The following is a 20,686-nucleotide window of genomic DNA, read 5'->3' on the forward strand; positions in this document are numbered from 1 at the left end:
GGTTGAGGGCACGAAGCAAGGGCGCACGCCCAGCTCGTTCGCGGTTCCTCTCGGCCCCGGATGTGACTGTTTGGCTGCGCCGCCTCGCGCCTTACGCTCGACGGGATTGGACGCCGGCGGGTGAGGTCATCACTGGGCGCCGAGGAGGGGAGCGGGAAGAGCAGGTATGAGGCTGGGGCCGGTGGCTTTGATGCTGCTTTCCAGTGCCTTTTCCTCTTTCTGGTCTGGTGGCTCCGCGTCTGCTCTCCTGGGCCCCGTTTCCTGTGACGTTTCCCTGTGTCAGTTAGGTCCTTGCTTCAGACTCCAACTCAGCGCGTGAAACTTTTCTTTCCTTGCTGGCCAGTTCCTAGCTCCCCCACCTTTTTGTGTAGCTTGGGCAGCGGAGGCCGTCTTGACCTGGTCAGGCTCTCGTTCTCCCCGAATATCGGCAGTTAGCCCAACGTCTGTGCCTGTGTGCCTTCGGAAAGTAAGGTGGCTGCGACTGAACACCCCCGCGCCCACGCCTTCGAGTGCCATTTGAGTGCTAATTAACTGCTTCTGTCTTTTGGACAAGGTGTGGTCTTTACTGGAGCCACCGCTTAGTAAGCAGATGAAGGCAATGTAGTTTTAGTCAATTAAACATTCCAATAGGGAGAATGACGTGGAGGCCATGCTTATAGATGGATTCTTGGAAAGGGAAGAATTTCAGCATCCCAGCCTGGGCAACATTGAGAGACCGTGTCGCTACAAACTATAGAAAAATTAGCCGAGGGTGGCGGCGTGCGCCTCTGGTCCCAGCTACTTGGGAGGCTGAGCCCGGGAGGTCGAGGGTGCGGTGAACCATAATCGACTGCTGTGCTCCAACCTGGGCGACAGAGGGAGGTCCTACCTCAGACACACACACACACACACACACACACACACACACGAATTTCAGCATTATTTGATTATACTACGATTTCCTAGGTGGCCCCAAAAGTTTTCCGACAGCCTTTAAAGAATGCTTAGTAAGAGAATAATAATAACCATCATTTGAGTCACGGTGTGAACCAGGCACTATACTAGGTCATTTACGCAGATTTTTATATACATAATTCTCAAAACAACTCCATGAGGTAAGTAATTAAAATAATAAAGTTCACAGACTCCCTTAGTCAACTCCAATGTCTTGGAACCTTTATGTAGTAAGAAATCTTTTCTGAAGCTTCTTGCTATATCTATCTCTTAGTCTCTAGTAAAAGCAAAGGAACGGCAGCTACCTTCCCTACCCTCTGATACATGGTGTTTGATTATTACTCGCCTGTCCGTTCTCATATGTCTTTTTCACAAAGTCCAGTAACCCTAATTTTCATTCTTACCAATGCCAGCGCCACAGCCCTTCAGTCATTTTGGTTGCTATCCAGCTTCTCCACATCAAGTCCAGCTTTAGAAACCCCAAGCCGGTAAAGAAAAGTTGACCTCTGCTGACTATGGTGATGGTGACTCTCTCTCACTAATTTCTTTAAGTTTTCGAGGATAAGCAGAGTTGATCCATCTGAAAACGAGATAATGAACTAGACAGAATGAACAGCCTTAAAGGCACAAGCGCTTGAAAGGGACAGTGATGTTATGACTGGTGCAGAGTGATTCGAGATCATTCATTTTTAAAGACTGGCCTTTATCCTGTCACAGTACAGCCGAGGTAGAACCTTTGAAGGATCCGATGTTTTTCTGGTGCTAATCTCTAGCCCAGTCGCTGAGGTGACTTTCAACGGCAGACCGTCTCCTAAGTGCCCCAGGTAGAATTTCAAAGTAAAAGATTACCCTTCTCAGCCCCTCCTTTTCTTTTTTACAGATCTTTCACCTGCTCATCACCCACCCCGCCAAGCCCCTTCCCCATGTTCAGTACTCATTCTGCGCTCTGGCCGATGAGAACTGCCAGCTGCGGCACTTCACCCTTTTAAAAAATGCTCTCGGCCAGGCGCCGTGGCTCACGCCTGTAATCCCAGCACTTTGGGAGGCTGAGGCGGGCAGATCACCTGAAGTCAGGAATTCGAGACCAGCCTGGCCAACATGGTGAAACCTTGTCTCTACTAAACATACAAAAATTAGCCGGTCGTGGTGGCGGGCGCCTGTAATCCCAGCTACTCAGGAGGCTGAGGCACAAGAATCGCTTGGACCCAGGAGGCGGAGGTTACAATGAGCCGAAATTGCGCCATTGCACTCCAGCCTGGACAGCAAGAGTGAAACTCTGTCTCAAAAAAAAAAAAAAAAAAAAAATTGCTCTCAAAATAACTCACCTGGCAGGGCACGGTGGCTCATGGCTGTAATCCCAGCACTTTGGGAGGCTGAGGTGGGCGGATTCCTTGAGCTCAGGAGTTACACCAGCTTGGGCAACATGGTGAAATCCTGTCTCTACAAAAAATACAGTAATTAGCTGGGCGTGGTGGTGCATGCCTGTAATCCCAGCTACCTGGGAGACTGAGGTGGGAGGATCACTTGAGCCCACAAGGTGGAGGTTGCAGTGAGCAGAGATTGGGCCACTGCACTCCAGTATGGGTAACAGAGGGAGACCCGGTCTCAAAAAAAAAAACAAGAAAAACTCACCTTTCCCTCACCCACTCAATATGATTTCAGTAGGTATTAGAAGGAAGTGATCTATTATCTGATTAAAGTAATTTACAGTAGGATATGATTAACTGCTGTGCTTGACGCTTTAGGCAACTCGATAGGAAAGGAGAAGCTTGTTGACTTGATACATGAATGTGAGGATGGTGACACTTCACCTCTTTCTGCCAGGCTTTTCCAGTTGCAGTCAGAAAAGCAAGAAACAGTGGCTTGCCAACTCATTTCTGAAAAATTGTTTTGATTTAACCCAACTTTAATTACATTTCTTCCCACTACCCTTCTATCACAGCAATCTGATTGTTTAACTTTTTGATAGTGTTCTTTGGTGTGTTTCAAACAATAACAAATCATTTTAATTTTATAGACTAAGTAAATGATTTTGGAGGCTCTGGTTGAATCACTGATCAATGCTTTGCACGATAAATCTTGATTGACTAAATTAATAGCCACAGAGTGTATGGATTTCTGGGGCTTTCCAAACTTCCCTCGGCCTTTTTTTTTTTTTTTTTTTGAGACAGAGCCTCACTCTCACCCAGGCTGGAGTGCAGTGCACAATCTCAGCTCACCACTGCAACCTCCACTTCCCAGGTTCAAGCAATTCTCCTGCCTCAGCCTCCCAAGTAGCTGGGATTACAGGCACACACCACCACGCCCAGCTCATTTTTGTATTTTTAGTAGAGACAGGTTTTCTCCATCTTGGCCAGGCTGGTCTTAAACTCCTGACCTCAAGTGATCCGCCCGCCCCAGCCTCCCAAAGTGCTAGAATTGCAGGCACGAACCACCACGCCCAGCCTCCCCGACCTTTTTTTTTTTTTTTTTTTTTAACATTCCCAGGAATCGTTATTTGTTTTTATTTTTCTGACTGGAAAACAATCAGTAAATATTATCTGCGATTTAGAGAGCAGGAGTTTAGTGTGTAGCGTTTAATAAGATAGTGATTTAGAGAGCAGGAGTTTAGTGTGTAGCGTTTAATAAGATAGAGCTGTTCTTGGGGTCTTGTGAGACTAATAGAACAAGAGTTACTACTGGTTCCATTGTGGAAAAATTTATAGGAACTGTAGTCTTTATAATACTCCCTTTAGGGACAAAATTCGTTTATTGCCTATCTTCTCATACTTTGGAGTAAAACTTAACCAAATGAACCTTGAAGATTGAGTTAAATCTTTTCTAGAAAAGAGTTAAATTAGAAAACCTGCTAAAACGTTTGTCTGTCGGTCAACATTTATTTGGCTCTCCTGTGGGTAGATTTGTAATGGAGAAATAGGAGCATTAGAAACCCTGCCTCATTCTTGTTTCAGAGAAAACCTAAAATCCCAGCTGGGATCCAAAACCTGTATGCACACAAATATCAGCAAATCTTAATGCTCTAGAGTATAGACCTCCTGACTTCAAAGTTGATTCATCATAGCAATGATCTGGCCGATGAGAACTGCCAGCTGTGGCACTTCACCCTTTTAAAAAATGCTCTCGGCCAGGCACCGTGGCTCGCGCCTGTAATCCCAGCACTTTGGGAGGCTGAGGCGGGCAGATCATCTGAAGTCAGGAGTTCGAGACCAGCCTGGCCTCGAAGAAGAGGCTGGGAAAGAAATGATCAACATTCTAAAGATTTGAAAGCATTGGCTGGGTGCAGTGGCTCATGCCTATGATCCTAGCACTTTGAGAGGCTGAGACGGGAGGATCGCTTGAGCCCAGGAGTTCGAGAGCAGCCTGGGGAATGTGGGGAAACCTCATCTCTACAAAAAAATACAAAAAATTAGGTGGGTTTGGTGGCGAGAGCCTGTAGTCCCAGCTAACCAGGAGGCTAAGGTGGGAGGATCACTTGAGGCTGGGGAGGTCAAGGCCTGCATGACAGAGCAAGACCCTGTCTCAAAAAAAAAAAAAAAAATTGAAATTGTTAAAATTGTAACTTAAATTGACTTTTCAATATTCAATTCAAATTTGTAGAATAGCATCTTTATCATGAGATAAGTCAGTATTACAGTTCCTTAGCCTAAATACTATCAGTGCCTTTCGTTTAAAATCTTGGTTTATCTGGAACTTTTGGCAACAGTCTTCGTTACAGCATATTTACCTGCTGCTGTTTCAGTACTTGTCAGCAAAAATCAAACCACCAGGGCTCCCTGTTTTTACCTCCCTCTGAGTCATTTCCTCTCCAGTCCTCTCCTTTAAATATTACTGCTTCAGTCTCCAATTAGTTTCTTCTGTATATTAATTGAGTGCTTCTGCTTGAAAACAAAGTTTAATTTTGTCTTTTTTCCATTTTAGTTTTATGAACATTTCTATATTTGATTTTGTGACCACGTTTCTGTTACCTTGATTACTAATAGATCAGTGATTTTTTTGCAGTCTAATTAGTGATCCTGTGTGTGACTAAAAGTAGGGGGAAGCTGGGTGCGGTGGCTCACGCCTATAATCCCAGCACTTTGGGAGGCTGAGGTGGGCAGATCACTTAAGGTCAGAAGTTCAAGACCAGCCTGGCCAACATGGTGAAACCCTGTCTCTACTAAAAATGCAAACATTAGCCTGGCATGGTGGTGGGCGCCTATAGTCTCAGCTACTTGGGAGGCTGAGGCAGGAGAATCGCTTAAACATAGGAGGCAGAGGCAGAGGTTGCAGTGAGCTGAGACTGCGCCATTGCACTCCAACCTGGGTGACAGAGCAAGACTCTGTCTCCAAAAAAAAAAAAAAAAAGCTTTGTGTTGGAAATGGAAACTTTGGGCAGATTGCCAGATTATTTTAAATGATTTTTCCAAATAAGGAAATTTATCTCTGTACCATTGGGCTAAATTCAAGTATCTTACCTGGAAATAGCATAGCAGCTCTGGGGTCTGGCACTCGGGTAAGTTCTCCTTTCGCTTATGAAATTAAAAATTAAATTTGTCGAGATAGATTTGTTTGCTTCCTTTTGTCTTGACCAAGAGTAGAGTTGTATAAATTGCCCTGATTCCTTTTTTGCCTTGACCAGCAGGCAGGCAAGGCAGGCCAGTATTATGTGGCATTTCCAGTGTGTCTATATCTGGGATTCCTAGAGGATCAGAAATCTAAATTTTGCACTGTTGTGTAAATGCAGGCAGATGATAATATGATTAAACATATGTGAGTACATTTTAAAGCACTGATGACTTACTAGTAATTTTTGGTCATTTTCTGTTTCTTCAAAGACTAATAACAAAACCGTTGTCAGGTGGAGTTGTTAGAAAAGGACCTTCATTATTTAAATATTTGGAACCTGGGCAACATAGGGAGACCCCCCCCGACTTTGCAAAAACATAAGATAAAATAAAATAAAATAAAAATTAGCCAGGCATGGTGGTGCACATAAGTGGTCTGAGCTACTCAGGAGACTGAGGTGGGAGGATTGCTTAGGCCTGGGAGGTCGAGGCTGCAGTGAGCCACGATTGTGCCACTGCACTCCACCTGGGTGACAGAGCAAAACCCTGTCTCAAAGGCAAAACATTTGGGATCCCTTACAAATCCTAAGAGTCAAGTGACCTTGGGAAAATTATTTAACATTTCTGAGACTCAGTTTTATTATCCCTAAAATGGAATAATACCAATCAAAAGGGTTGCTTTGAGAATAAAATTAGATAACCTACTGAATAAGTATCTGGTGGGAAGACCCAAGGGCCTGCCATTTTCACCAGTTCCCCAGGTGGTTATTAGTGCAATACAGATTCTGCAATTCCATTGTACATCAGGATCACCCGGAGAACTTACTAAAACACATTGCGGCCAGGTACGGTGGCTCACGCCTATAATCCCAACACTTTGGGAGGCCGAGGCAGGTGGATCACCTGAGGTCTGGAGTTTGAGACCAGCCTGGCCAACATGGAGAAACCCCATCTCTACTAAAAATACAAAAATTAGCCAGGCTTGTTGCTGGGTGCCTGTTATCTCAGCTACCCGGGAGGCTGAGGCAGGAGAATTGCTGGAAACCGGGAGGTGGAGGTTGCAGTGAGCTGAGATCGTCCATTGCACTCCAGCCTGGACCAACAGCAGCGAGACTCCATCTCAGAGAACAAAACAACAACAACAACAAAAGCACATTGCTTGGTCTCACCCCCAGAGTTTCAGATTCAGTAGATCCGGTGTTGGGTCTGACAGTTTGCATTTCTGACAAGTTCCTAGGTGGTGCTGATGCTGCTGGTCTGGGGACCACACTTGGAGAGTACTGGTGCAGTACATGTGATGCCACTTTGGACCAGCCTAATAAAAACAGAAAAAGTAACAATAGGAATACTTGTTGAGTACTCATTATGTGCCAGGCACCATTATGTGTGATTTACATGTATTATGATCCTATGAAATAAGTGTTGTTATTATCCTCATTTTATAGAGAAGAAAAGTGAGTGACAGAGAGGTTCAGTAATTTGCCCAGTCACCTAGCTACTACAAACCTGGAGAGCCTGGCTACAGAGCTCATCATCTAAAACATTATTCAGATAAGAGGTATAACCTGATGATTTTGCAGCCCTCTCTTTAATAGAATTTTTCCTAATTTAAAATATTTAGTGTTTATTCTTCTGTGGGTTCCATATCAAAGACTGGAGGACCAGCCTTACCTAGATCCCTGATGGCAAAGGAAGCCCACTGAAGCATTTGCCAGCCAGGATACAACCCTGTGTTCAGCTAGGCTTTTGGAGACTTGATCTTTAAGTGTCCTTTTTTTTAAAAAAAAAAAATTTAGTTTTTTTAAGATGTCTTTATGAAATACTGTTGATTACGTCTGTCTCCTACCATCAAGTCAATGCATAAAACATGAGATTACAGTTGTTTCCCCTTCACAGAGTCTTCGGGACCATTATGGCAGTCAAGTGGACTGGCGGACATTCTTCTCCTGTCCTCTGCCTAAATGCAAGTAAAGAAGGGCTGCTGGCTTCCGGAGCGGAGGGTGGAGATCTCACGGCTTGGGGTGAAGATGGAACTCCATTAGGACACATGCGGTTCCAAGGGGCTGATGATGTTACCAGTGTCTTATTTTCTCCCTCCTGCCCCACCAAGCTCTATGCCTCACATGGAGAAACCATTAGTGTACTGGATGTCAGGTCCCTCAAAGATTCCTTGGACCATTTTCATGTGAATGAAGAAGAAATCAATTGTCTTTCATTGAATCAAACTGAAAACCTGCTGGCTTCTGCCGATGACTCTGGGGCGATCAAAATCCTAGACGTGGAGAACAAGAAGGTCGTCAGATCCTTGAAGAGACACTCCAACATCTGCTCTTCAGTGGCTTTTCGACCTCAGAGGCCTCAGAGCCTGGTGTCATGTGGACTGGATATGCAGGTGATGCTTTTGCACAGAGTACTTGGAGAATTTCTGAGTGGGATTTGCTAACAGAATCAAATTATTGATCACACCAAATACCTTTGCTTTTTCTGTTTTCTACTAACATATCCATTTATGAATGATAAGCCTTATTTCTACATTTAATGCTAGTCTGATAAAATCTAGTAGAATTTATTCACAAAGTAATCGTTAATCCTTTACTCTTCCTTTCTCTGTACTGTAAGATATTCCTAAAACCTGAAAATTCAAATATTTGGTTGTAAACATCTGTTTAAACAAACAACGGTGAGTACTAAAGGCAGAGTTGGTCCACCCATTCTCTATAAACTCTGTTTAAACAAAAAGTGAGAGGGATCTGTTTTTACTTTAAAGTTCTGGGGTACATTAACTGAAATATTGTGTATTGGTGATCAGGATCAAAGCACCGTATTCAATGCTGAGTTTTGAAAGGAGCATCACGGCTGGGCGTGGTGGCTCATGCCTGTAATCCCGGCACTTTGGGAGGCCAAGGTGGGCAGATCACTTGAGGTCAGGAGTTCAAGACCAGCCTGGCCAACATGGTGAAACCCTGTCTCTACTAAACATACAAAAATTAGCCAGGCGTGCTGGCGGGCGCCTGCAATCCCAGCTACTTGGGAGCCTGAGGCAGAATTGCTTGAACCCGGGAGGCAGAGGTTGCAATCAATCGAGATCTCACCACTGCGCTCAAGCCTGGGCAACAGAATGAGACTCTGTCTCAAAAAGAAAAAAAGGAAAAAGAAAGGAACATCACAAATTGCCCAAATCCAGAGGAAGTCCATCAGGAAAGCAGATATATCTAGAAACCCCATTATGTAGAGAACTGGAGGTGTTTAATTCTTAGTTTTCTTGAGGGAAAAAAATGGAATATGCTGGTCTTTGTAAGAGAAGTCATGGGAAAGCAGATTTGGGCTTAACGTAAACGTTTTCAAATAGCTTGAACGTTCCCATGGCAGGATGTGCTTCCTCTTGAGAGTAAATCTCATCACGGGAGTGACAGTCGTCACGATTTCTCTCTGTTGAGCACTTGGTTCTTGACAGTGCTTTGTGTATATTCGTTTTAATTCTAGTCACATCATCCTAGTGATTTTGTTTTTTTTTTTTTTAATAAAGAAACTGAAATTCACATTAAGTATCTACATAGCCACCTGACTGGGATTCAAAGCTCAATCTCTCTGGCTCCTAAGGCTGTTTTTTCTCTAGGATGACAGGTATTCAAGCAGAGTATCATCAGTAATGTCACAGAAAAGTGTCTTGGTTTGGGATGAGGTGGCTTCTAGAGAGAGAACCATTGAGAATGACCTGTGTCCAGCACTGTTTAGGCATTTAGTCTCTGTTCTCAGTTGCATACAGTATCTTCTAAGATTCTGTGTTCTTTTTAATAGCATCAGAAGTTTTGACTTCCACCCTCTTGGCTAGTGGTCTTTACCTCTCCCTCCCCAACCCTGCATCCCCCTTATAATTTAAGAATGATGAGACTGTTTTTGTTGTCACCATGCTGTTCCCCTCTCCTGCAAGCTACCAGTATTCAGTAGGCAGAATCAGTGGCTGTCCTGCAATGCTGGGATATCTCCAAACAATAAAGAATTGTTCCCCAAAAAACATCGATAGTGCCTGGGTTGAGACTCACTCTACATGTGTGGGGCATAGTGACCCTGCAACCTCTACCTTCCTTTTCCACTCCTAGGTTTTGACCAAGCCCTTTATAAATCTCGTACATCCTCCACCCTAGTGGTAATAATCTGCCCTTGTGGTTGTAAAGAAAGAGCTGTACAACCAGGTGGACATGTTTTAAGTAGGCAGATTGTACAGTGTGTCTTTGAGTAGTCGTTCTGTCATCCTTCAGCTATACCAGTTTTCCATCAGTAGCTCGTTAATTAACCACTAGGCATGGCGATAGACAATTAGGTATGCAAAAGTGATGTGTACTTTTCAGATTAGATAAGGAATGGGCATTCAGAATTTACTCTCTTACCACCAGTTCCAGGTAAGACGTTTTAGTGGCAGGCACTTGCTAGTGAACAGCCCAGGAAACAAGTATTTTGAAAAAGGGAGGCTCAGGTAATTTCTTATTTCGATTTGCCTGGCAAAATTGCTGAACGTTCGTGGTAGATTTGTTTCTACACTGGGTTGTGATGTAACAGCCGTACAACCATGCTTTTAAGAAATTATTTCCTTAACTGAAGTTGAAACTCTATAATTTTTTCCACAGTTTTCTTCCTAAAACCTGTTCATCTAGTATTATCCTAAACTTAAGGATAGCCAGTCTATGGGGGAGCCCAAGAATGTCAGCATAATAATAGTGGAAGGGAGTTGTGACTATTTTGAGTTCCTGCTCTCTGAGCAAACAGATTTTATCTCAAGGCAGCAATTGAATGATTGCCATGTTCAGCACACCTATCTTTGTTCTTATGTAACAGTAATTATCAAATTATTTCTTTTGACTTAGGTTTGAATAATTAGGCAGGGCCAGGCGTGGTAGCTTACGTGCCTGAGGGCTCATGCCTGGGATCCCAGCACTTTGGGAGGCCAAGGCAGGCAGATCACTTGAGCCTGGGAGTTCGAGACCAGCCTGGGCAACATGGCAAAACCCTATCTCTACAAAAAAATTACAAAAATTAGCCAGGTGTGCTAGCATGCACCTATGGTCCCAGCTACTTGGGAAGTTGACGTGGGAGGATCACCTGAGCCCAGGGAGGTCGAGGTTGTAGTGAACCGTGATCTTGCCACTGCACTCCAGCCTGGGTGACAAAGTGAGACCTTGTCTCAAAAAAATAAAATAGGCAAAGCACATTCAAAGAGGCAAGGAACTTAAAAGCAAAGTGTGGTTCGTTAAGACACTTGAGACTGCTTAATTTTTTATTTAATAGGTACAAAGTAATATTTATATATGTGAGGTATAAAGAATAACATTAGGTTGGGCATGGTGGCTCATGCCTTTAATCCTAGCACTTTGGGAGGCCATGGGAGGTGGATTGCTTGAGCTCAGGAGTTTGTGACCAGCCTGGGCAACATAGCGAAACCACGTCTCTACAAAAGATAGAAAAATTAGCCAGGCGCATGGTGAGCACCTGTAGTCCCAGCTACTTGGGGGACTGAGATGGGAGAATTGCTTGAGCCCGGGAGGTTGAGGTCGCAGTGAGCCAAGATTGTGCCTCTGCACTCTAGTCTGGGTGACAGAGGGAGACCTTGTCTCAAAAAAAAAAAAAAAAAAAAATTAAATAAATACCTGTATACCTACCATTCAACTATACTTTTTTTCTTGAAAGACTTAGAAAATTAAAACTGTCATATTTCTGTAGCATACATGTTGATGTTCTTTCCCTGCCCCTTTCTGCATCTGAAAACAGATGATTCAAAGGTTTGTTATTCTTTCTCAATTTTGTAAGACCAAAATATCAACACTTACAGACCAGAATGGTGGAGAAGGCTGTTTTGTTTGTGTTTGAGACAGGGTCTTTGTCATCCAGGCTGGAGTGCAGTGGTATAATTATAGCTCGCCACAGCCTCGCACTCCGTCAAGTGATCCTCCCACCTCATCCTCCTGTGTAGCTGGGACTGCAGGCACAAGCCATCACACCCAGCTAATTTTTTTTATTTTTTCTAGAGAGGAGGGCTGGCTCCCTATGTTCCCCAGGCTGGTCTTGAACTCCTGGGCTCAAGCAGTCCTTCTGCTTTGACCTCCCAAAGTGCTGGGATTATAGGCATGAGCCACTGCACCTGGCCTTAAGAGGCTCTTTATCTTGAAGATGAGTCTTTTATATGGAAAGAAACGTTTTTGTAAAAGGGGGATTTTTTTTTTGAAAAGTCACTTTGTTACTATTACATTCACTTCTGAACATTTGCTGGTTCCCCACTTTTTCTCCCTTCGATGTTTTACAGAACCGTGAGCCCCAAACACTTACATTGTTTTCTTTCAGTGTCTCTGGCTCTCTTGCTTAGGATGATAACTGCTTGAACAGCTGGTTGAGAAATTAAGTGTGAAACACCTCGGAGTCTTTAGCTGCTTGGAAAAGCCAAGAAGCGCAAAGGGAATGTCCAGACAGGAACAGTCTGGAATCCTCAATACATGGGAATGATTCCAGACTTGGTAGAATCTGGGGTGGCTGTTGACACGTTTAGATGGTTTCAGTCAAATACAAAGGTGTTTCAGCTGCTGAAACACTTGGGGTGCAGTTCGTGTTTGAATGTCTTTGGAGGACAGAAAATACGAGAAAGAACTGGGGCTATCTGCCAATACAGTGAAGCTAGCAGATTCTAGAATGTCCATTTTCCTTGTGTGTATGTATATATGTATTTTAAGATGGAGTCTTGCTCTGTTGGCCAGGCAGCAGTGCAGTGGCATGATCTCAGCTCTGCCTCTCAGATTCACACCGTTCTCCTGCCTCTGCCTCCCGAGCAGCTGGGACTACAGGCGCCCGCCACCATACCCAGCTAATTTTTTGTATTTTTAGTAGAAACGGGGTTTCACAGTGTTAGCCAGGATGGTCTCGATCTCCTCACCTCGTGATCCGCCCGCCTTGGCCTCCCACAGTGCTGGGATTACAGGTGTGAGCCACTGCACCCAGCCGTGTTTAGATTTTTTAATAGAAACTCTTTTTGAGCGTTGTGGCTGATGTGTGTAATCCCATCACTTTGGGAAGTGGAGGTGAGCGGATTGCTTGAGCCTAGCAGTTGGAGACCAGCCTGGGCAACATAGCAAAAACCCTGTCTCTACAAAAATTAGCTGGGTGTGGTAGTGTGTGCCTGTAGTCCCATCTACTTGGGAGGCTGAGGTGGAGGGATCACTTGAACCCGAGAGGTGAAGGCTGCAGTGAGCCATGGTCGTGCCACTGCACTCTAGCCTGGGTGATAAAGTGAGACCCTATTTAAAAAAAAACAAAAACAAACTATTTTCATATCAAGTTTCAGCACTCCTTCCTGTTATGTTTTCTAATATTTATTTGTTTTACTTTAGCTTATTTTAATTTGTTAGTACTTTAACTTCACCCAAATAGTGATTGTTCATCACATAGTATAATGTTATAAACCCAATTCAAAGAGATTTTCATCTAAGAGAAGCAGAATATAAGTGTTAGTAGATGTCACTGCTTTTGAAAATAAGCCAATAAGAATAATCACAAGGGAAGTTACCTTGAATAGGAAACCAAATTCTTAATAGCATCAGCAATGCTAATCTTGCCAATTCAGATCTATGCTTTTCCTGTCTAAACAAGGTCATGCTTTTTCCAGTGTCTATTAAAATTATGAGTTATAATTCAGGGATGATGGTAAACTACATGGTAAAACAGCTGTCTGTTCGCTTTGAAAGTATTAAGAGCATTTTTCTTTGCAAATGGTTGATACAGGAAAAGAATGAATCACTAGATGATAATGTAAAACCCATTCACAAAGCTTATTAAAAAAAAACAAAAGAAACCAGGTCGGGAACAACAACGAAAAGCCAAATGAAATTAATACCAGGATGTCATATTAATCAACAGACACATTTGGAATTTCTCCTCTTTCTCAGCCATTATGCTAGGCATTAGCAAAGACTAATTGAGTCTCAAGAAACTGATAAGCTAGCAGAATATGTCAGTTAATAGAACAGAAACTAGATACAGGAAAGAGAAGCAGGCTGAAATAGGAAAGCCTTCTTGGAGGCACCGGGACTGAGCTTAAGCCCCTTGGATGGGTAATTGGGTAATGTGAAAGGAAAGGAAAGGCATTCCAGATAGAAACCATTTCAGTGATACCCAGATTGAGTTTATTTACTTGATAGGCCTTGTTACCTATAACCAGCATAGACTAAAACTAGCAAATTTCATAACGTTTGGTTTCACTTGAAGAGATGAGAGCAGAAAAACCTTTAGAAACTTGCTTAACAATTACACTTTGATGGGGTTTATTAATCAAAAATTACTCAGGATCTTGTTTAATTCTACCTTACTGCAATCTAGTTTTAGTCCCGGGGTAGCATTCCACTGGCGTGTTATGGCAGCATTTGATTATTTTTTTTGTACTGCTGGGAACCTACCTTACTGCTCATTCTCAGACCACTTTAACGATTGTATTAGAAGCTGAATAAGCACACGGTAGTTGAGCAAATTGACTAGCATTTTGTATGACTGTGTAATTTCTTCTTACGTAAAGGTGATGCTGTGGAGTCTTCAAAAAGCCCGACCACTCTGGATTACAAATTTACAGGAGGATGAAACAGAAGAAATGGAAGGCCCACAGTCACCTGGTCAGCTCTTAAACCCTGCCCTAGCCCACTCTATCTCTGTGGCTTCGTGTGGTAATATTTTTAGTTGTGGTGCAGAAGATGGTAAGGTTCGAATCTTTCGGGTGATGGGAGTTAAGTGTGAACAGGAACTGGGATTTAAGGGCCACACTTTAGGGGTATCCCAGGTCTGCTTTCTCCCAGAATCCTATTTGCTGCTTACTGGAGGGAATGATGGGAAGATCATGTTGTGGGATGCAAACAGTGAAGTTGAGAAGAAACAGAAGAGTCCTACAAAACGTACCCACAGGAAGAAACCTAAAAGAGGAACTTGCACCAAGCAGGGTGGAAATACTGACGCTTCAGTAACGGATGAGGAAGAACATGGCAACATTTTACCAAAGCTAAATATTGAACATGGAGAAAAAGTGAATTGGCTCTTGGGTACAAAAATAAAGGGACACCAAAATATATTAGTAGCTGATCAAACTAGTTGTATATCTGTATATCCCTTAAATGAATTTTAAATCCAATAAAAACATTTGAAGAATTGTGGCAAAACTGTTTTTCAGATTTAAAAAAAGATCCTGGTTCTTTATTTAAGCTGTTTGTTATATGTAAAATCATACTATTTTGCTGTACAAATTTTAAGATATTTGAACAAAAGACAATTGGATACTTTATATAGTAAGTGATATATTAAAGTTTGGAGGAAGAGAATGAATATTCATTGTGTACCATGTACCAGCCATTTTACATATATTTGATTTCTTGTTCTGAATCAATGAAGTTTTTTTCCCCATTTTAGTGCCACAGGAATTAAGACTTTAGAGATGTTATGTAACTTAAAGATCCAGGAAGATTGCAGGCACAATGACTTGTCTGGAAAGGACCTTGTTACGCTGCCTACCCTAGGGAAGCCCACATCCTGGTCCAAATCGGTCACCACATTAGTTACTTCTGGCCGTGTGCAGTGGCTCACGCCTGTAATCCCAGCACTTTGGGAGGCCAATGCAGGCAGATCATCTGAGGTCAGGAGTTAGAAACCAGCCTGGCCAACATCGCAAAAATCCATCTATACTAAAAATACAAAAATTAGTGGGGCCTGGTGGCACATGCCTGTAATCCAAGCTACTCAGGAGACTGAGATGGGAGAGTCGCTTGAACCCAGAAGGTGGAGGTTGCAGTGAGCCAAGATCACACCACTGCACTCTAGCCTAGGCGACAGAACGACTCTGTCTCTAAATAAATAAATAAATAACATTAGTTATTTCTGATCCCAGGATGTCATGAGCATTACCACGTTGGAAGAGGAAACCTGTTCTTGCTTGTTCTGTGTAAAGCCCAAATTGCTTTGCTGACAATTACCTTTTGCTCTGTTTCTAAAAAAAAGGGTTCCAGGGTCAAATCAGTTTAGGGTGTTATGCAGCAATCCAGGCCATGATGCTGGTGGAGTGAGAATGAATTGCAGTTATTAATGAGCAGAAATTCTGACTAAGCAGAAGATAGAAAAGAGAATAGAGGCCTAGATAGGGTGTCAAGAGTTAGGTTCCTTTTCATTGAGGCCTGGATTGCTGTCTTCTCTGCATGTTCTTTCAGCTTTCACTCATACTGCCTACTCTTACAAAAGTTTTTTAAATTTTAATTTAATTTTTTTTATAGAGAGGAGCCTTGCTATGTTGGCCAGACTGGTCTCAAACTCCTGGCCTCAAGCAATCCTATCTTAGCCTCCCAAAGTGCTGGGATTACAGGTGTGAGCCACCGTACCTACATTCAAAGCTTTGAAGAGATCATCTGATTGGTTACCATTATTCTTGTTTGTAGAGATCTGTTTTTCATAAGTTCAGTTTTAGTCAGGACTTCTGTTGCAGGTGACAGAAACCAAATTCAGATTTGCTTAACAGAATAAAAAGGAATGTATTGGCTCCCACAACTGAGAAGTCCAAGAATAGTCAGGTGCATACTGCTGGGGTGGCTACGCTGGCAGGGTAAGCAAAAGAAAGCACCCCAGCCTAAATTTACAGAGAACCAGCATATCATTTTGAATATAGCTCAGTTCTAATACTCAACTGGCCACTCAAGGTGACAGATAGGAACTTCAGTGGTCACCCCTCGGAAACAAGATTTCAATGTCCCCCACCTGTGGAAGGCTGAAAAACATCTTCCAAAGATAACAGGTTGTAATCACTGGAACCTGTATTACTTATTACTATTAAATATAAATTTTAATTATTTAAAATATTGTGAATATGAGATTGCTATGTAATTATTAAACAATATTGATAATGATAATATTTATATTTAATGATAAGTAAATTTATAAACATTTGGCAGAAAGATCTTCACAGATCTGATTATGAATCTTAAAAGATTGTGTTAAAGAAAATAACGATATTTTGCAAATAACCTATGCACATTCTCCCATATGCATTAAATGATCTCGATTACTTATAATCCCTAATACAGTGGAAATGCTATATAAATAGTATTGTTTTTTATTTGTATTATTTTTTATCATTGTATAGATGTGTTCCGTTGTTTGTTCTTCCCTGAATACATCTGAGCCACGGTTGGTTGACTCCACGGAGTGTGGAGCCCATGAGCACCGAGGGGTAACTGCGTGCTTTTCTATTCTTATTAGAGTGTAAGATACTTGAAGGCAAAGACTACCTACCCTTTTTCACTTCAGAGCATATTGTGTGGCCTGTACTAGGCTGCCCAGCCAACACAAACAGTACTCATAAGATATTAAATGAACCGAAGGAGACCCAGAAAGTTCAAATGTGAAAAAAATGTGCATAGAAAAAAAAAGCCTGAAGGGAACTGGTGGCAGGATTGCCTGGCAGCTAAACCCAACCCTTTGCTTGTTCTTCAGGTTATTTTTATTTTATTTATTTATTTATTTATTTATTTGAGAGGAAGTCTGGCTGTGTCACCCAGGCTGGAGTGCAGTGGTCTGATCTCAGCTCACTGCAACCTCCACCTCCCAGGTTCAAGCAATTCTCCTGCCTCAGCCTTTTGAGTAGCTAGGATTACAGACACCCGCCACCACACCCAGCTAATTTTTGTATTTTTAGTAGAGACTCAGTTTTGCCGTGTTGCCCAGGCTGGTCTCAAACTCCTGACCTCAGGTGATTCCCACCTCGGCCTCTCAAAGGGATGGGATTACAGGCGTGAGCCTCCACACCCAGCCTCTTCAAGTTATTTTTAACACCAGCTATCAGGACTACACATTCTCCTAACCAATGCTCAACTCACAGACACCTAAACATGCTCATTTCACATTTTTCTTTTTTTTTTTTTTTTCTTGAGACAGTCTCACTGTCACCCAGGCTGGAGTGCAGTGGCATGATCTTGGCTCACTGCAACCTCTGCCTCCCGGGTTCAAGCAGTTCTCGTGCCTCAGTCTCCCAAGTAGCTGGGATTACAGGTGTTCGCCACCAAGCCCAGCTAATTTATTTGTATTTTTAGTAGAGATGGGGTTTCACCATGTTGGCCAGGCTTGTCTTGAACTCCTGACCTCAAGTAATCCACCCACCTTGGACTCCCAAAGTGTTGGGATTACAGGTATGAGCCACTGTGCCCGGCCAATTTTTGTATTTTTAGTAGAGGTGGGGTTTCACCATGTTGGCTAGGCTGGTCTTGAACTCCTGACCTCAGGTGATCTGCCTGCCTTGGCCTACCAAATTATTTCACATTTCATGTAACCTCTGTAAATTACAAACAGTTTGTGGTCCTGGATACACAAACCTGAGGCCGATATTGTGCCACCCAACCACTCTTTGCCAAGGGCAGAAATACTTTCAGGATTAATCAGTCACATTCTGGCAGAATCATGTGTAGTTCTGGTGACATCAGCCTATGACCGGCTCTCCCTTGACCACAATTTTGCTATTTACAAGCAAAGAATTAGTGAAAAACAGTAATGCACAGTGCATATGTTTTATATGTGTGTATGTGTGTGTGTCTTGTTTGCTGAACTATTTGAAAGTGAGGTACCTTGACACTTTGTACTAGTCTGTTTTCATGCTGCTGATAAAGACATACCTGAGTCTGGATAATTTACCAGGAAAAAAGTTTAATGGACTTACAGATCCATGTGGTTGGGGAGGCCTCACAATCATGGTGCAAAGCAAAGAGGAGCAAGTCATGTCTTACATGGATGGCAGCAGGCAACGAGAGAGAGCTTGTGCAGGGAAACTCCCCCTTATAGAACCATCAGATCTTGTGAGACTTATTCACTGTCATGAAAACAGCACAGGAAAGACCTGGCCCCATGATTTAATTACCTCCCACTGGGTCCCTCCCACAACATGTGAGAATTCAAGATGAAATTTGGGTAAAGACACAGCCAAACCATATCATTCCACCCTTAGCCCCTCCCAAATCTTATGTCCTCACATTTCAAACCCAATCATGCTTTCCCAACAGTCCCCCAAAGTCTTAACTCATTTCAGCATTAACTAAAAAATCCACAGTCCAAAGTCTCACCTGAGACAAGGCAAATCCCTTCCTCTATGAGCCTGTAAAATCAAAAGCAAGTTAGTTACTTCCTAGATACAATGGGGGTACAGGCATTGGGTAAATACAACTGTTCCATATGGGAGAAACTGGCCAAAACAAAGGGGCTACAGGCCCCATGCAAGTCCAAAATCCAGCAGGGCAGTCAAGTCTTAAAGCTCCAAAGTGATCTCTTTTGATTCTGTCTCACATCCAGGTCACGCTGATGCAAGAGGTGGGTTCCCATGGTCTTGGGCAACTCTGCCTGTGTGCTTTGCAGGGTGCAGCCTCCCAGCTGCTTTCACAGGCTAATGTTGAGTATCTGTGGCTTTTCCAGGTGAATGATGCAAGCTGTTGGAGCTACCATTTTGGGGTCTGGAGGATGGTGGCCCTCTTCTCACAGCTCCACTAGAGGGTGCCCCAGTAGAGACTCTGTGTGGAGACTCTGACCCCACATTTCCCTTCCACACTGCCCTAGCAGAGGTTCTCCATGAGGGCCCTGCCCCTGCAGCAAACTTTTGCCTGGACATCTAGGTGTGTCCATACATCTTCTGAAATCTAGGCAGAGGTTCCCAAACCCCAGTTCTTGACTTCTGTGCACTCACAGGCTCAACGCTATGTGGAAGCTGCCAAGGCTTGGGGCTTGGACTCTCTGAAGCCACAGCCCAAGCTCTGTGTTGGCCCCTTTTAGCCATGGCTGGATTGGCTGGGACACAGGACACCATGTCCCTAGACTGCACACAGCATGGGGACCCTGGCCCTGATCCACTCAACCATTTTTTCCTCCTAGGCCTTAGGACCTGTGATGGGAGGGGCTGCCTTGAAGACTTCTGACGTGCCCTGGAGACATTTCCCCCATTGTCTTGTGGATTAACATTTGGCTGCGTCTTACTTATGCAAGTTTCTGCAGCAGGCTTGAATTTCTCCTCAGAAAATGGGATTTTCTTTTCTATTGCATTGTCAGGCTGCAAATTTTCCAAACTTTTATTCTGTTTCCCTTTTAAAACTGAATGCTGGCCAGGTGTGGTGGCTCACGCCTGTAATCCCAGCACTTTGGGAGGCCGAGGCAGGCAGATCACGAGATCAGGAAATGGAGACCATCCTGGCTAACATGGTGAAACCCCGTCTCTACTACAAATACAAAAACAAAATTAGCTGGCGTGGTGGTGGGCACCTATAGTCCCAGCTACTCGGGAGGCTGAGGCAGGAGAATGGCATGAACCCTGGAGGTGGAGCTTGCAGTGAGCTGAGATTGCACCACTGCACTCCAGCCTGGGCAACAGAGTGAGACTCCATATCAAAAAAACAAACAAACAAAAAACCTGAATGCCTTTAACAGCACCAAAGTTACCTCTTTAATGCTTTGCTGCTTAGAAATTTCTTCTGCCAGATACCCTAAATCATCTCTCTCAAGTTCAAAGTTCCACAAAGCTCTAAGGCCAGGGCAAAATGCCACCAGTCTCTTTGCTAAAACATGGCAAGAGTCACCTTTACTCCAGTCCCCAACAAGTTCCTCATCTTCATCTGAGACCACTTCAGCCTCGATTTCATTATCCATATCATTATAAGCATTTTGGTAAAAGCCATTCAACAGGTCTCTAGGGAGTCCCAAACTTTTCCACATTTTCCTGTCTTCTGAGCCCCCAAAACTGTTCCAACCTCTGCCTGTTACCCAGTTCCAAAGTCACTTTCACATTTTCAGGTTATCTTTTCAATACCACTCTACTGGTACCAACTTACTGTATTAGTTCATTTTCAGGCTGCTGATAAAGACATACACAAGACTTGGTAATTTATACAGGAAAAAGGATTTAATGGACGTACAGTTCCACATGGCTGGGAGGCTTCACAATCATGGTGGAAGGCAAGGAGGAGCAAGTCACGTCTTAAATGGATGACAGCAGACAAAGAGAGAGCTTGTGCAGGGAAACTCCCCCTTATAGTACTAGTGGAAACAAGAATATAACAGCCTCCCCACGTGCTGTTACAGGCATGAACTACCATGCCCAGCCGGAACAAACTTAAATTCAACAATTAAGTATTTTTGGATTTTAAAACTGCCTTATTGAGGTATAGTTCACATGCCATACA

The 20,686-nt window shown here is 43.3% G+C and overlaps 2 protein-coding genes across 2 annotated transcripts in view; one reads left to right on the forward strand and one right to left on the reverse strand.

The window, feature by feature from the left end:
• The window catches only part of FBXO45 (F-box protein 45), a 29,106-nt gene extending 28,590 nt beyond the window's left edge, over nucleotides 1-516 (reverse strand). The window contains exons 1-2 of the mRNA XM_011978724.1: nucleotides 360-516; nucleotides 96-274 (exon numbers count right to left, since the gene is read on the reverse strand). Coding sequence (XP_011834114.1) covers nucleotides 96-274; nucleotides 360-516 — 336 coding nt within the window. The remainder of the gene's footprint in view (nucleotides 1-95; nucleotides 275-359) is intronic.
• On the forward strand, nucleotides 109-14,656 carry WDR53 (WD repeat domain 53). The gene is made up of 3 exons (XM_011978700.1): nucleotides 109-164; nucleotides 7,374-7,869; nucleotides 14,026-14,656. Exons 2-3 carry the CDS (start codon nucleotides 7,390-7,392, stop codon nucleotides 14,620-14,622), a joined length of 1,077 nt encoding a protein of 358 aa, XP_011834090.1. The 5' UTR covers nucleotides 109-164; nucleotides 7,374-7,389; the 3' UTR covers nucleotides 14,623-14,656.
• The last annotated feature ends 6,030 nt before the right edge of the window (nucleotides 14,657-20,686 follow it).

Source organism: Mandrillus leucophaeus, unplaced genomic scaffold (assembly GCF_000951045.1).
Source record: "Mandrillus leucophaeus isolate KB7577 unplaced genomic scaffold, Mleu.le_1.0 Scaffold199, whole genome shotgun sequence".
NCBI lineage: Eukaryota > Metazoa > Chordata > Mammalia > Primates > Cercopithecidae > Mandrillus > Mandrillus leucophaeus.